The 17,121-nt window shown below is 43.6% G+C and overlaps 1 protein-coding gene across 1 annotated transcript in view; it reads right to left on the bottom strand.

Annotated features, from left to right (window-relative positions):
* Positions 1–518: 518 nt before the first annotated feature.
* Positions 519–17,121, bottom strand: part of pea15 (proliferation and apoptosis adaptor protein 15) — a 36,908-nt gene continuing 20,305 nt past the window's right edge. Inside the window, exons 2-4 of the mRNA XM_080860138.1 lie at positions 1,893–2,067; positions 968–1,123; positions 519–650 (exon numbers count right to left, since the gene is read on the bottom strand). Coding sequence (XP_080716264.1) covers positions 586–650; positions 968–1,123; positions 1,893–2,064 — 393 coding nt within the window. The 5' untranslated portion in view covers positions 2,065–2,067 and the 3' untranslated portion in view covers positions 519–585. The remainder of the gene's footprint in view (positions 651–967; positions 1,124–1,892; positions 2,068–17,121) is intronic.

The raw sequence follows: 17,121 nt of genomic DNA, 5'->3' as shown, positions 1-17,121 counted from the left end.
TGTTCTCGTCTTTTTAATTTTTCTCGCTTTATCCTTGCACATTCTGTCGTTTGCTTGCGTAACTTCCAGCATCTAGTACTGGGCTATGTGTGGGACACATGGGGAATGAGGGAACAGCAAAAGAAGGCCGATGCTCCATGTTTAACTAAGCCAATCGGGTAGGCTGCGACATAAGAGCTTGCGCTCCCAGCATGCTTTGCAACGGTGTTGACACACTCAGCTACATATGCACACTCATTCACACATGCTTTTCATATCGATGAATGGCAAGATGCAAGGTGTGCCTTCGTGCTCTCTCTCTCTCTCTCTCTCTCTCTCTCTCTCTCTATCTTATGTGTGCACACTTCATTCCTTCCTTTAACATCAAGGGAAGAGGTGAGTGATGAAATGAAGCATTGTGGCAATCTGATTGGTCGACTGCTGCTTGTTTGTTGTGTTTGTAGGTTTTTTTTTTTGGGGGGGGGGGGGGGGGGGGGGGCTGTACGAGGGACATGGTCAGATGAAGGTGGGGGAGGAGGGGGGGCTATAGATGATTGGGCGAAGTGGCGTGCCAAGGGTGAAGTTCAAAGGTCACTGCCTTTGACCTCACGCTTTCTTTGGAGGAGGGGCCAGCTTGATGATCTCATCCTCAGAGGGCTGGCGGATGATATCTGGCACAGTGGAGAAGAAGAAAGAAGGAATTAGAGGAAAGACAAAGAAAGAGTCCATTATATTTGAAAACCCAGACAAAAAAAAAAAGTTCTAGAGCACTGAGCAACGGCAGAGATTGAGAAAGAGAGATTGAATGGAGGAGATTGAGAAAGAGAGATTGAATGGAGGAGATTGAGGAAGAGAGATTGAATGGAGGAGATTGAGGAAGAGTGATTGAATGGAGGATATTGAGAAAGAGAGATTGAATGGAGGAGATTGAGGAAGAGAGATTGAATGGAGGAGATTGAGAAAAGCCAGGATCAGGGCAGATGCATACCCTTGTATTTCTTAGCAGAGGGGATGCGCGTGAGTTTGGTGTCGATCTCGTCGTCCTCTGAGATCTTAAGGACAGTCGTGCGGTACTCGATGACGCGGGTCAGGAGGTCGGGCCGCCGTGAGATCTCAAAGATGTGCTCAATGTAGGACAGGTTATCTGTGTGGGAACCACGGCCAAAACACAATACAATTCAACACATATTTCACTGAGTCCACTTTAATTAGTTTGTTTATCGTCTAGATTCGTCTTTCTTTAGTGGCTGGACTGGAGGGCTTCCTGCGTGCCTTGGTTCACTAATGTTCTGATAGAACACCCCCCTTTTTTATTAACAAATGGCCAAACTACAGTACCAGTCAAAAGTTTGGACACACCTTCTCATTTTTTGAGAAGTGATTTCTTTGCTTTTGTTATGTTCTACATGGTATATAACACTTTTTTTGTTTGGTATGTCATTCAATTTGTGTTCTTTTGTATTTTGAATTTCTTCAGTATTAATCTACAAGGTAGAAATAAATAAAAGTAAGGAAAACACTTCTCCAAAAAATGAAAGGTGTGTCCAAACTTTTGACTGGTACTGTACTTCTTCATTAACTCTCTCATGACATGTTGTTCTCGTTATAGTTAATTACAACTTAGGGCTGGGAGATATGACCCAAAATTATTTCAGAGATTTACCATGGTAACGATAAATACAAGTTCAAAACTACTTTGGCACAACACACGTCAATAACAAATATATTGTATAATCAATAATATATCATTTTAAAAGACATGAAAACTCAAAATTGTTATGAAATTTGTAGCGTTAGAATTCCTATTTTCAATGTGAACTCCAACAGTAATGAAACCCGTAGTATGAAAAATATAAGATCATCTCTTTCTCTCTGTCTCTGTCTCTCTCTTTTTCTCTCTCTCTCCACCCTACCCTGTGCCAGTTTGTCATTCTTCTCCAGGTAGCTGAACCACTCTTTGGAGGAGGTGATGGTGTTGCTCTGGTCCTCAGTGAGGTCCTCTTTGCACGCTGACTTCAGCTGCTCCAGATCCTCATTGGTGATGTTCTCAGACAGGTCGCTAAGCAGGGAACTGTACTCTGACATGGTCTGCGGGAGTGAGAAAGAGTGAGAGGGAAGGAAGCGAAGGAGGGATGGAAGAGGGGAAAAAAAGAGAGAGAGAGGGATGAGAGAGAGATTTTTCTTTAGGAAATCAACGATGGTAACAAAAACAATGAAGTCAACATTTTGCCAGTGCAGAGACTGCACCATACCACTGCACTGTATCATTCACTGAGGATGTTGGCAAAGCATTTTCAGTAACAGGAGAGACCGATTTCGAAAGAACAAACCCTCATATAAAGCTAGTAACTAAGGTAAACTCAGAAGCAATAGTGACACGTATTGAAATGATTCTACACCATCAGACGTCACTAAACCTTGATGATTACTCTCTATCTCCCTCTAGGGGTCATTGGTAAGTACAGCAGGTAAAACAGCATAGAGGAGAGTGGCAGGAGGTTTGCTGTATGAGGACAGTATGCTATGGTGCTCCAGCACTTGATGAGGTTCCAAAAATAGTATACTAAGAAACAACAGTCGTCTCGGCATCTGAACACTGTAAGTGTCATGTTATTGTACTGCGCACATAACTGTACATGTATGCAGTGAGTGAGTAAGTAAGTAAGAGGAAATGGTTGCATATGGCATGTTTTAACACCCGGGTACAGACTGAGGGGGAGAATGATGAGAGGTAACTGTCTTCATGCATACACATATACACAACCACACACAGACATACAGCGCATGACTAAATAATTAATTAAATAAATAACAGACCAATTGTTTAACTGGCGGGAGGAAAACAATGGCATCTCACACTGAGTTCTTTCTCTATTGGTCTTTCACACACACACACACACACAGATATATGCATACACACACACACACACAGAGATATGCACACACTCACACATTGCTCAGCATACTGAGAAATCTGGCCTTGTGCTGTGCTATTGTCTGGCAATCTTATCATAAATAAACAAACGCAATGGGTTTGTGCTGAAAGATGACCTAAATACTAGAAGTGCTTACGCCATGTTGCCATCAGAGGGCAGCAGAGAACAAGCCAATAATAGTGTATAATACATCGAGAGCAGAAATAATGTAGTTTAATTCAGTATCTACGTCGTGAAACACACAATTCCACCACAGTACAAGAATCAACATTTAGATATAGAGCATAATCACATAGTAAAATATTAAAATGGAATATAAATAAATACTTCATTTGGTAGTAAAATGTTTTCCACTGAAGTCAGCTGTGGTGAAGAGGATTACGTCTAGAGCTTGAGGTTTATCATCAATGTTAACCCTGATTGGACCAAATGTGGTGGCACTATCCACCAAAACATGCATGATTGGATGGGCTACTGTAATGTTATCAAACAAGTCAACAGTGATAGGCTGAGAAAGAGCCTTTTTTGTTGCTGTAATCTCACACACATATTGTTTGTTTTTTATGATAGTAAGCTGCGGCATTTGCAAGATAGACTTACAAAACCTCCTACAAGACACGGAATTGGCTAAACTGCCTACAAAGAAGAAAAGTAAGAAAGAAATAAGCATGTTTGCATACATGTTGGTATGTATGTATGGAGGTATGGATGGATGGATGGATGGATGGAAAGAAGGATAGATAGATAGATAGATAGATTTTTTCTCCATCTATCAAATATACTTAAATAGATGTATTCTGGGATTGTTAAAGGGTTGACTTCAAAATCTGGAGAAAACTATATATTTACACTGAACAATATATATTTTAGGATATAGCACACTACATATTTAAATGCTAAACTACATGAGTAAAGCTTATGTATGTTTATACACGTTTTAACTTTATAATTATTATTATTATTGAGGACATGTTTAGGATTTTTGCTTGAAGACACCATCCTGGATTCTAATCCTGTTCACTTCATGTCAAAATCAGCAAACGGCTCCTAAGCGTCCACCAGCTGCTGGGTCTGTGTGTGCAGACACACACACACACACACACACACACACACACACACCACACATACACACACACACACACACACACACACACACACACATTACCACATGCATACACAAAATGCATCCAGAAGTGGTTAAATGTGAAAAGAGATTGCAATCTCTCCTTCTGCACCTCTTTCTCACTCTCTCTTTCTCTCCCTCACTCTCTCTCTATCACGCTCTCTATCTTTCTCTTCTCTCTCTCACTCCCTCACTCTCTCACTCTCGCTGTCTCTGTTTTTTCTTTCTCTCTCGATCTGTAGATCTTGACTATATGACAAACAGTGAAAACAGGTGTAGACCTCATCTCTCCTTCATATATCAGACTCTTCAGGCCTGTCTTTATTAACCTCACACATGTGTGCCTGCATCTGAGAATGATGGAACAGTATTTGTGTGTGTGTGTGTGTGTGTGTGTGTGTGTGTGTGTGTGTGTGTGTGTGTGTGTGTGTGTGTGTGCTTGTGGTCACGGTGATGGCCACAGCTGTGCATCAGGGTCTTGTTCATTCTGTCGGGTTTCCTTTTCCCATACTAACCAGTGGACTATAAAAAAAAAACATTAGAAATCCGAAACGCACTTGAAAATGACACGAACATAATTGTACATATCATATAGTTATTACCTTCATCTACAGGCGCTGCCATGAGTATGGCGCAACAGGTAGCGAAGAAGCTATTCTTTGTATGTGTTTGTGTGTGGATGTGTGTATAACTGTTGCCAGCCATGACTTTATTTTAAATATCTTTTTTAACAATTTCATTTGTGTTGTATCAACTTAGTATATCAACCTAAAGTATTTAAATCTAATTGAATTAAACGATGAACCCAGCTTTGTCTCACAATCTTCTTTGTTCAACTTTCTTTGTTTTGATGACATAGGATTAATGCTATTATGCAATGTATTAATTATTTTCAATAATATATATAAAATATAATAATTATATAAATGATTATAGCTTAGTGATTTTTTAAAAATCATTCCTGGGGTCAGGGGTCACAGAATGTGTAATTAGTACAAAATAATTTGTAATGCTGGTGACAAATATACACAAATCTCTAACCCCCTCATCTGCTCATTAACAGAGTTGTGAACGTTTATGTCATTTCGTTATTAATATTATATTATGTCATGATGTTATTTATATTATATGATATGTCATTATGTTATTTATATTTATCACAATTACTGCCATTAGCAGTGGTTTGTTCATCTGTCAAACACAATGTTCAAGTCATTGTCAATACTGAGTTTACACTACACTACATGTTTTAATGGGGTTCTTTTCCTGCACAAAGTGATATGGTTGTGCTTACTGGTTCTGCCATAATTACATTAAATGAGGCTGAACAGCATCAGGGCTTGAAAACAAGGATGTGTGTGTGTGTGTGTGTGTGTGTGTGTGTGTGTGTGTGTGTGTGTGTGTGTGTGTGTGTGTGTGTGTGTGGTGTGTGTTTGTGTGTCTCAATTACAGGGCACTGCGTTAAATCCCCACTTTGTCTTAGCTTCGGACCTATTGGCAAAAGGGTAGGATAGATTTAATTCATTAGACATGGAAAGGTCAATGCCTCTTTAAATATTCAGTGATAGGAATGGTTGGCCAATTACACCCTCTTTTTGGTGAGCCTTAATGATTAGTGTGGTGATGGTCTATGGTTCATGAAAAATGCCTTTCTGAGGGGTAACTAATGTTTTTTGGGGGATCTGGCCACCAACTGCATTGCAAGGTCTGCCGAGATGTCTGCATCTTAAGCTTTAAAGCGTATAACACTGCAGTGATGTCTGAGTCTCAAGATTTAAAGCGTGTAACACTGCAGAAATGTCTGCGTCTTAAGATTTAAAGCGTGTAACACTGCCGACCATGCTAAGTATTACCAGCAACAGTCAAGAAGAATAGTTAGACTGTACAATGTTATTCTTAGTAACCTTAGTAACCAAAATAGATTAACAAGATCTCACCACACATATTAGCCAACCATCCTCAACTTTGTGCATACTACAAACAGAAAACAAGTCTAACAAATATAACTTTGTGCATATAGGTATGACGTTATTGGGCCTCATTTTTAGTATCGTTCATCAAGCAGGATTTCCGTACGTTCAGTTCACGTTCACCAAAATTATGAACGAGTTCATGAACTTTCTTTCAATGAACGCGTTCAGATCTAACACTGCAAATGAGAATAGTCTGGATTGCTGTACTTGCACAGACGGCAGTGCCAAACGACGCTTACTAGACTAGCGCAGCATCCTGGTGTAGTCCTTTAATTTATTTAATGACATCAAGCTGCTTTGTAAAATCATGACTATAAATGTGAACGTAATTGTTAATGATACAAATATTCTTTATTATTTATTATTATTATAATTATTTAAATCCGAGGATGTCTGTAGAGTTGATGTGAACGCAATCACCAACGATTTCTCACAAATTCAGCATTGACACTTTCTTAAATGCGATGCCTCAAATAACCACAAGAAAATCGGGGCCATCTTGTGGTTTTTAAGGAATCGCATTTGAGAAAACATTTTGTCAGACTTACGACTGCTATTTCGTATTCTGAAAGTCTTCTGAAGTTCAGAAGAAATCCCAGATGAGAAAACGTTCGAGAATGGCAAACATTGTCCTAAACCCACCGGAAGAGGAGTTCAGAAGAAGTTCCTTCTTAAATTCTTCTCAACTGCATTTGAGAATGAGGCCCATTGTTTTCCAGTTTTAATGCCTCATAAATCAGAAATATTGAAGAAAGTACTTTAACACCTGAATTTGGCTGCTTTTCGCATGAGTGTGTTATACAAACTTCAGTATGTGTGGGTGTGTGTGTGTATTTGTGTGAGTGTTTGGTATGGTTATGGGAGTGGAGTCAAAACATTGACGCTCGCTCCAAAGTGGGGAAAATATGAACGGAGACTGGCCACTATATGCCACCAATATGGCCGCTGCGGAGTGGGGCACAGTGACACGTGGGGTCAAGGGGCATAGAGTGTGATTAATCTGTGCAAGAAAATGTGTATGCGTTATTTTTCTATAATTCATTAATTTAAATTAACGCATGGTGGGTGTTTCTCTGTGTGTGAGTGTGTGTGCATGTGTGTGATCCTGTGTTCGGTCTTTTGTTTCTATATGTTGTGCATGCACATTTGCCTCAAGTCTTTGTATGTGCATGCATAAAAGATTGCATTTATGTGCATGCTGCTATGGCACAGGCGTGCACATATACATGCACATATACTCAAGTTGTGCTTTGGTGCATTTTTTTTTGCATGGATGGTACTGTGCATTTGGTTATTTGTACTTCCTACGCTTATCTGCATTTGCATGATCTGGGTCCCTGCACGTTCTTTCATGCATTCATCTTTGTGTGTGTGTGTGTGTGTGTGTGTGTCAGAGTGAACAGCAGGTCCTGTCTGCACGTATAGTGCAGCTAAAAGGACAGTCTTTGGCAGTGTGTGGCTGAGAAAGGGGAGCCAGGCCAAGAGCACAGCCAGGGGGGTCCCCTCTTTTGCTGAGAGGTGGGTGTGTGTGTTGGGGGGTGGGGGTGGGGGTGGTGTTGCGTTCCTTTCAGAGTTTGGTCACGGTAGATGTTGGGGGGGGGGGGGGGGGGGGGGATTGGAGAGAGGGGCTGGCAGGGCCCAGAGCCGGCCTTGACACCCCTCCACACAGACTCTCTCACACACACACACACACATACACACACAAACGCACACACACACAGCGGCTAGAAAACAAAAGCATGCTTGTGTCTGAGGGAATGTGAAGCACAGTGGTGTTCTGTAAGGAGAGACAGCAGCGAGCTCTTCTCAGAGAAAACTCGTCTGTGTGTGTGTGAGTATCTGTATGTGTGTGTGGGTCTGTGTGTGTGTGTGTGTGTGTGTGTGTGTGTGTGTGTGTGTGTGTGTGTGTGTGTGTGTGTGTCTCTGTGTGAGTGTGTGTGTGTCTGTGTGTGTGTGTGTCTGTGTGTGTGTGTCTCTGTGATTGTGTGTCTGTGTGTGTGTGTGTCTGTGTGTGTGTGTCTCTGTGTGAGTGTGTGTGTGGTGAAGGGTTGATAACTACATTTATCAGTTAGTGTTTGCACATGTTGTGTTGAGCATGCAGGACTTTATCTGTGAGTTTATGGGTATCAATGTCTGCATGTGTGTGTGTGTGTGTGTGTGTTTGAATGTGTGTACTGTATATGTTTGAGTGTGTTTGAGTGAGTGTGTGAGTGTGTGAACAGGACTTTATCTGTGAGTTTATGGGTATCGATGTCTGCATGTGTTGCATATGTATGTGCATGCATATTTGTGCATGTTTTCAAACATCTGTGTGTGTGTGTGTGTTTGTGTGTGTATGTGTGTATTTGAGTGTGTATATGAGTGTGTATATGTGTGTTTGTGTGTCTGTGCTTCCTCTCTATCTGCCCATGTCTGTTAGTGTGTCTGCTTGAGTCGGAGTGTGTGTGTGTGTGTGTGTGCGCTTGTGTCTGGTTGAGTGGGAGTGTTGACGCACATGTAAAAGACCCCTCTGTAGGGGTTATTGGATTTTACTGCTTTCAATTCAACTGGATAAAAAGTTGTTGCAGGCAAAAAGGGCAGCCTGCGTGCACACACACACACACACACACACACACAAACACACACACACACACACACACACACACACTAACACACACACACATTTTCTTGTATATCGGTCTACCAGTTGGCTTCCTTCAGCTGTCAGTTTCCCATGACCTCTCTCTCTCTCCCTCTTTCTCTCTCTCACCTCTTTCCGTCTTTCTCTGTCTCTCTCTCCTATTTCTCTCTCTCACCTCTTTCCGTCTCTCTTTCTCTCACTCACCTCTTTCCATCTTTCTCTCTCTCCTATTTCTCTCTCTCTGTTATTCATCTCCCCATTCCATTCTTTTCTCCTCCCTTCTATCCGTTTCCTTTCTTTCAATGATCTCTATACTTCCCCTTTAGTTTTTTCCTGTCTTCCATATATTGCCATGCTTAGGAAAACTACTGTGCAGTCCTTTCCACTTGTAGATTGTAGATGTGTGGGTACCCACAGGAGTGTGTGTGTGTGTGTGTGTGTGTGAATGGAGCCTGAAACACTTTCCATAAAATAACTGCCAGAGATCCCACCTCACTCTCTCTCTCTCTGTCTCTCTCACACACACACACTCACACACATACACACACACACTCACTCAAACACACACACACACACAGATACACACACAACCCCCTCTACCAACATGCTCACAAACGTACCCAGACACCATTCACCCTTCACACCACTGACATCGCCATGACGACTGGGCCATGCTTTCGTCTTTCAGTCTGGAGACTGTTGCCTAGCAACGAGGAAGAGATATACCCCCTCTGGCATAAAAGCTCATGGTGGGAAAGACACAAAAAAAAGAACAATAGCCCTAATGAAGAGGGGAACCGAGGACGAAGAGAACCCCCAGAAAAGTGGCAGAAAAAGAAAGTGGGACTGCCAAAAGCGAGGGGGGAACAATACGAGAAAATGATGTGATGCAGTAATAGCCAGGAGTATTAGCACTCGCTCAATCCGGCACATGTAGCCATTATGTTGAAGGGCTCTTGTCATGACTCAGCACAAACAATTCAATTATGACACAATCATGACACAAAACTACTAGTGGCGCTGGCATTAACTCTGTGGGCAAAGAATGGTCTATTTCCTGCACTATGAGAACTCAATGTATAGTCTATATCCTGAGCTGAGAGAACTCAATGTATAGTCTATTTCCTGCACTAAGAGAACTCAATGTATAGTCTATATCCTGCACTGAGAGAACTCAATGTATAGTCTATTTCCTGCACTGAGAGAACTCAATGTATAGTCTATTTCCTGCACTGAGAGAACTCAATGTATAGTCTATTTCCTGCACTGAGAGAACTCAATGTATAGTCTATTTCCTGCACTGAGAGAACTCAATGTATAGTCTATTTCCTGCACTGAGAGAACTCAATGTATAGTCTATTTCCTGCACTGAGAGAACTCAATGTATAGTCTATTTCCTGCACTGAGAGAACTCAATGTATAGTCTATTTCCTGAGCTGAGAGAACTCAATGTATTTTCCCATATAAGTAAGTAAGTAAGACTTTATCTATATAGCACATTTTGTACAAGAGTTGCAGCTCAAAGTGCTTTACATAAAATTAATAAAAGCAAGCAGCAAGAGCAATACGTAAGGGATAATGTATTGTCCGGAGGTCATTCTCCAAAAATAATTCCCGACGGGGCGAACAACACCCCGACACGCAGCGGAGGGTGTTGTTTCGTCCTGAAGGGAATTATTTTTGGAGAATGACCGACGGACAATACATTATCCCGCTTATTATACGGTTACTTGCCAAAAATTATAGAAGACATTCCTCCAACATACCTCTTTTTAATGATTTAGTTGCCGTTTCATGAGTCCCGTTTAGAAATAAATAGTTCTTCAAGCAAATAGAACTTTGAAGTTTCAGGTGTTGCATAGCAACCCATTACTTGCTGACTTCAAATTACCATGAGTCTGTTACGTTAAAATGACTGGACTTCTTGCGGAATGATATGAAAGAGGTGAATTAGAAGCACAAAACCCGTTGCCAATGACAGTGGTCATTATCTTTTCGCAGCGGTCTGTTAGCAGGAATTAATGTAGGGTATGACGTAGGGATGGCCCATTCAAATAAACGGTACTTTTTGGAACATTCTGAAGAGCCGTATAATAAATGGAGTTAAAAAATAAATCAAAACTGAATAAGGTCATTTCATCCTGGAAACATTATGCCCCAGACTGGCTTGCTCTTAGACCAGTTGTTGTCTGTGGCAGAGTCATTGCAGTGTGAAACCATCCAAGGATCCTGGTGGGTGGGGATGTTATATCTGATAAGGTTACTACTCAGGGATGACAGCTTGAAAGGTTTATTATTCAAAGCTTTTTTTAGCTGAAATTTAAGCAGATTGGTTGGCCGGTTAATTTGCCGGAGGATTGGCTGTGACAGACTCCACCGGCCCAGGGGGATTTCAGTTGAGTTCACTTATGCTACAGAACTCAGAGCATAGTAGTTCAGATTATTAGTGACTTAAACGTTTATGATGCTATTGGTGGCATGGCCATAACTTCGTAGGAGGGAATGGGGGCGTAATAGTTTTTTTTCCATATGTACAGTTTTCACTGTACATATGGAAACACACACACATACACATATACACACCTCCAATGTCTCCAAGTATGTGACCCACACACACACACACACACCTCCAATGTCTCCCAGTCTGTGACCCACACACACAAACCTCCAATGTCTCCCAGTCTGTGACCCACACACACAAACCTCCAATGTCTCCCAGTCTGTGACACACAAACGACCCCCCCACACACACACACACCTCCAATGTCTCCCAGTCTGTGACACACAAACGACCCCCCCACACACACACACCTCCAATGTCTCCCAGTCTGTGACCCACACACACACACACACCTCCAATGTCTCCCAGTCTGTGACCCACACACACACACCTCCAATGTCTCCCAGTCTGTGACCCACACACACACACCTCCAATGTCTCCCAGTCTGTGACACACAAACACCCCCCCCCCACACACACACCTCCAATGTCTCCCAGTCTGTGACACACAAACGACCCCCCCCCCCACACACACACACCTCCAATGTCTCCCAGTCTGTGACCCACACACACACACCTCCAATGTCTCCCAGTCTGTGACACACAAACGACCCCCCCACACACACACACACCTCCAATGTCTCCCAGTCTGTGACACACAAACGACCTCCACACACACACACACACCTCCAATGTCTCCCAGTCTGTGACCCACACACACACACACACCTCCAATGTCTCCCAGTCTGTGACCCACACACACACACCTCCAATGTCTCCCAGTCTGTGACCCACACACACACACCTCCAATGTCTCCCAGTCTGTGACCCACACACACACACCTCCAATGTCTCCCAGTCTGTGACCCCCACACACACACCTCCAATGTCTCCCAGTCTGTGACACACAAACGACCCCCCCCCCCCACACACACACCTCCAATGTCTCCCAGTCTGTGACCCACACACACACACCTCCAATGTCTCCCAGTCTGTGACCCACACACACACACCTCCAATGTCTCCCAGTCTGTGACACACAAACACACACACACCTCCAATGTCTCCCAGTCTGTGACACTCACACACACACCTCCAATGTCTCCCAGTCTGTTACACACAAACACCCCCCCCCCCACACACACACACACACACACACCTCCACTGTCTCCCAGGCTTTGACCCCTTTCTGAATGTTTGCCTGCAGTTTACTATATAAGAGCAAAATGCTCTCGCACGTGCTCAGTTTCTCACTCTTACAAAACCACCGATCAAAGAATCTCTCTTGTGTCCCTTACTTGTGCTTCATGTGCAGCTTTCAATAAGTGACACGAGCTATCACATGCAAGCTATCACACGAGCTATCACATACAAGCTATCACACGAGCTATCACATACAAGCTATCACACAAGCTATCACGCGAGCTATCACATACAAGCTATCACACAAGCTATCACGCGAGCTATCACATACAAGCTATCACACGAGCTATCACATACGAGGCCTCTGAATGTTCTAGAGATCTACAGTATGTAGCATCAACTGTCCATCACACCCAGCTCTTACTGCTTACGGATGGAGCCACGCTGCTGTGTCTCGTAGTACACAAACACACACACACACACACACACACACACACACACACACACACACACACACACACACACACACACAGTTCTGCTTACAGATGGACTGCCACACTGCTGTGTCTTGTAGTAAACAGTTCTCACACTAGTTATCACCTCATGCTAAATACACTGACACATAATGCAGTAGGTTTTCTGACCCCGCGATCTCATCGCCACTTCTGCTCTGCGTGTGGTAAGTGAATGCATATACAGACTGCCACACACAAACACACTCACACACACACACACACACACACACACACTCCGCTCTGATGGCAGCCACTTCGGCTCTGTGTGCGGTAAGTAAATGCATATACAGACTGACACACACACACACACACACACACACACACACACACACACATCGTTCTGTGCGCGGTAAGTGAATGAATATACAGACTGACACACACACACACAGAGACGATGGTATAATTACTGATCCTGGGTCAGAAGACGCTCAAGCTGAAAAAACACTCAATGTGTCATCGCTCTGGCTGGCATTTGCGAGACTCGTGAGTCGTGACTTCACCCCCTCCCTACCCATCCCCCATCCAAAACAAAAACTCAAAAGCACGTACTCGCACTTACGCACACTTCCACACACAAACACACTCATATATCCATACACAAACATGCTCTCTCCTGTTTCATCTGTGCTCACTTGAACAGCTTTGATTGCTTGTCGGTCGAGGCAGCATCCGTGATCTATGATCTCTCTGCTCCTGAACAGGAACAGGAACATTTGGAAGTACACTAAATTCACCCCTCTGCAGTATGGCAGGTATCTCAATGATAAAAGGTGGCAGTCGTACAGAATCACTCGCACACTCAAACACATACACACCAATACGCATACAAACAAACACACACACACACACACACACACACACACACACACACACACACACACACACACACACATACACACACACACACACACACACACATGCTCACTAGTATACCCTAGAGAGAAGAGTTAACAGTGACGTGGGTGAAAATGGAATATTAAAAGGATGGGTTAAAAAGCCAAAATGCTCCCCATGGCTGTTGCTGTAGCAACCATGCACTATGATGAGCGATGAAAAAGAGAGGGAAAAAAATGAAACGGACTGAGGAGGATTTGGCAGAGGAATCTTTTATGCTGGTCTGGATTAAGTCTCTCCCATTCTTTCCCTGTTTTGTCTCTGTCTTTCTCTCTCTCTCTCTCTCTTTCTTTCTTTCTTTCTCTCTATCTCTCGGTGGCTACTGTGGTGGGAACCGAAAGACTGCAAGAGCCTCCTGGGAATGAGAGCATTTTGTGCGTGTGCACACACACACATAGGCCGACACCACCCACACACACACACAACCATGCATCCAAACACTCACACACACACCCATGCATCCAAACACACACACACACACACACACACACACACACACACACACACACACACACACATACTACAGTGCATCTCCACTGTGACACAGGTCAGTGGAAGAACTTGTTTTCAGAGGCCCTCAATCAGTAACCTTGAGTCTTCAAGAGGACAGATACTCAAACATAACATAAGCACATGGCTGTATACATTATGTATGTGTGCATTTCTATGTGAATAATAGGAATACATGTATTTATGTATACTGTGTATATATAGCATGTGCTTAGTACTGTGTGTGTGCTAGGCATTAGTCGACCTCTCCGGAGAGAGTGCACTCTGTGTGTGTGCGGCACAGCAGGATGTGTGTGTGTGTGTGTGTGTGAGTGTGTGTGTGCTGGAGAGAGAGTGTACTATGTGTATGTGTGGCACAGACGGACAGTGTTGCCACTCAGTGTTGCTCATGCGAGATGGCATATTCCAGACCCCCTCCATCAGGCTCAGCAGGGTGTGTGTGTGTGTGTGTGTGTGTGTGTGTGTGTGTGTGTGTGTGTGTGTGTGTGTTGAAGAGAGAGTGTGTGTGCCTGTGTGTGTGTGTGTGTGTGTGCGAGCATGCCTGCTGGAACCCTGCAGTTTAAAGGACAGCAGTGGACAAAACAGCTTAGTGGCATGGAGCACTGTAAATACCACTACATAAGAATGCCCCACACAACACACACACAAACACACACACACACCTTCACAGCCAATCACACACACACACACACACACACACACACACACACACACACACACACACACACACACACACACACACACACACACAATATGAGATTAACCAGTGGTAAAGGTCAGAAACAGTGGTAGGGGAAACAGCAGTGTGTTCCCTGAATCTCAGGAGCCTCCACCTCTGTTTCAAATGAGTGTGTTCATCGCTGGTCCACCAACACACCACTGCACTGCATAGGGAGTGAGAGGGTGAGATGAAGAAGAAGAAGAAGAGGAGGAAGAAGAGGAGGAGGAAGAAGAGGAGGACAAGGAGGACAATCATGAAGAAGAGCGAGACAGAAAGATGATGAAGAAGAAAGAGAAGAACAAAAACAGAGAGCAAAGCCGACAGTGAGACAGAGAAAGAAAAAATGAGTAAAGAGAGAGAGAGGCAGTAGAAATATAGGAGGGAGAGAAAGAGACAGGAGAGCGGAGGAGATTGAGACGGTTGAAGGAATATGCTGTGTGTTTCCACATAGGCTGAGTGTATGTGTGTGTGTGTGTGTGTGTGTGTGTGTGTGTGTGTGTGTGTGTGTGTGTGTGTGTGTGTTTCCACAGAGGATGAGTAGCCTGTCATGGCTTATTAGCGTAAAGAGAGGTCACGCTCATGCTAACACACACACGCCAACACGCCAGCACACCATGAACACACACACACACACACACACACACACACACACACAACATACACACACACACACACACACACACACACACACACACACAAGACGCTGCAGAAATGTAGGCCACTGTCATTCTTTTTCTCCGCCTCTAAAAAAGATAGATGAAACGAGAAGAAGCCATTTCTGTTAAATCAGCTTTGACTAAAAGTAACCTTTGCGATCAGTCTCTGTCTCTTCTGCTTCACGTCCTCCTTTTCTCATTCAGCCATCCCTTCTTTTCATGGGTCCAATTCCCTAAAATCCAGCCGTCGTTTCCACTTCATTCTGTTCTTGTCATCCGACCGTTTGACTGTAAAGTGTTGATTTCTATTCAGTGACACAGAGGATCTCTCCTCTCCTTTTTTCTCTTTCCTCCATCCTCCTGTTATTTACATTTTTGTCTCCCTCTTTCTCCTCTCCTCCCTTCTCTCCAGTTTTGTCTCGTTTCCTCTCCCATCCTCTCTCTTACCCCTCTTCGACTCCTCAAAACGCAAGCAGCCCAGCCATCATATGGCTCTAACTCCACAGCCTTATATGCTGTAAGAGAGAAACATGCACACATACACACACACACACACACACACACACACACACACACACACACACATACACACACACACACACACACACACACACACACACACACACACACACACACACACACACACACACACACACAGGCAGCCCAGCCATCATATGGCTCTAACTCCACCGCCTTATATGCTGTAAGAGAGAATCATGCATGCATAGATACACACACACACACACACACACACACACACACACACACACACACACACACACACACACACACACACACACACACACACACCAGCCATCATATGGCTCTAACTCCACAGCCTTATATGCTGTAAGAGAGGGGAGTGTGTGACAGACATGTTGTGGTTGCCTAGTGACTCGACACACATGTTACATAATTTAACTCATCCCTAGTTAATACATACCATATGTTTATGTGTAGGTGTTTCAGTTGTGGTGTGTGTGTGGTGTGTGTGTGTGTGTTCGTGTGTGTATGTATGTATGCGTGCGTGCGTCTGCATGTGTGTACGTGTGTGCATACGTGATTGTAAATGTGCATGTTTATTTGCCTGTGTGTGTGTGTGTGTGTGTGTGTGTGTGTGTATGTGTGTGTGTGTGTGTGTGTGTGTGTGTGTGTGTGTGGGGGGCTTAGATACAGCTGTTAAACAGGCACCATTTCCGGACTTTTCTGTTGTGGCACTGGGGACTACATCTGTTTTTGTCTGGTCTGTGTCAGCTTTGAGTGGAGGCGGATATCTCTTACGCGCACACACACACACACACACACACACACACACACACACACACACACACACACACACACACACACACACACACACACACACACACACACACACACACACACACACACACACACACTCAAGAAGACAGACACAGTCTCTCTCACATACTTATGAACTACACATAATGTATACACAAACTTTGCCCAAATGAAAACCAGGTGTGTGACCTACTGGTCTACAGAATCAATTATTCTCTATATTTTTCATCCCTTTTCTCTCCATCTCTCTAT

This window comes from Sprattus sprattus (assembly GCF_963457725.1).
Source record: "Sprattus sprattus genome assembly, chromosome: 21".
In the NCBI taxonomy this organism is placed as follows: Eukaryota; Metazoa; Chordata; class Actinopteri; order Clupeiformes; family Clupeidae; genus Sprattus; species Sprattus sprattus.
This window is presented reverse-complemented; position numbering and strand designations above follow the sequence as displayed.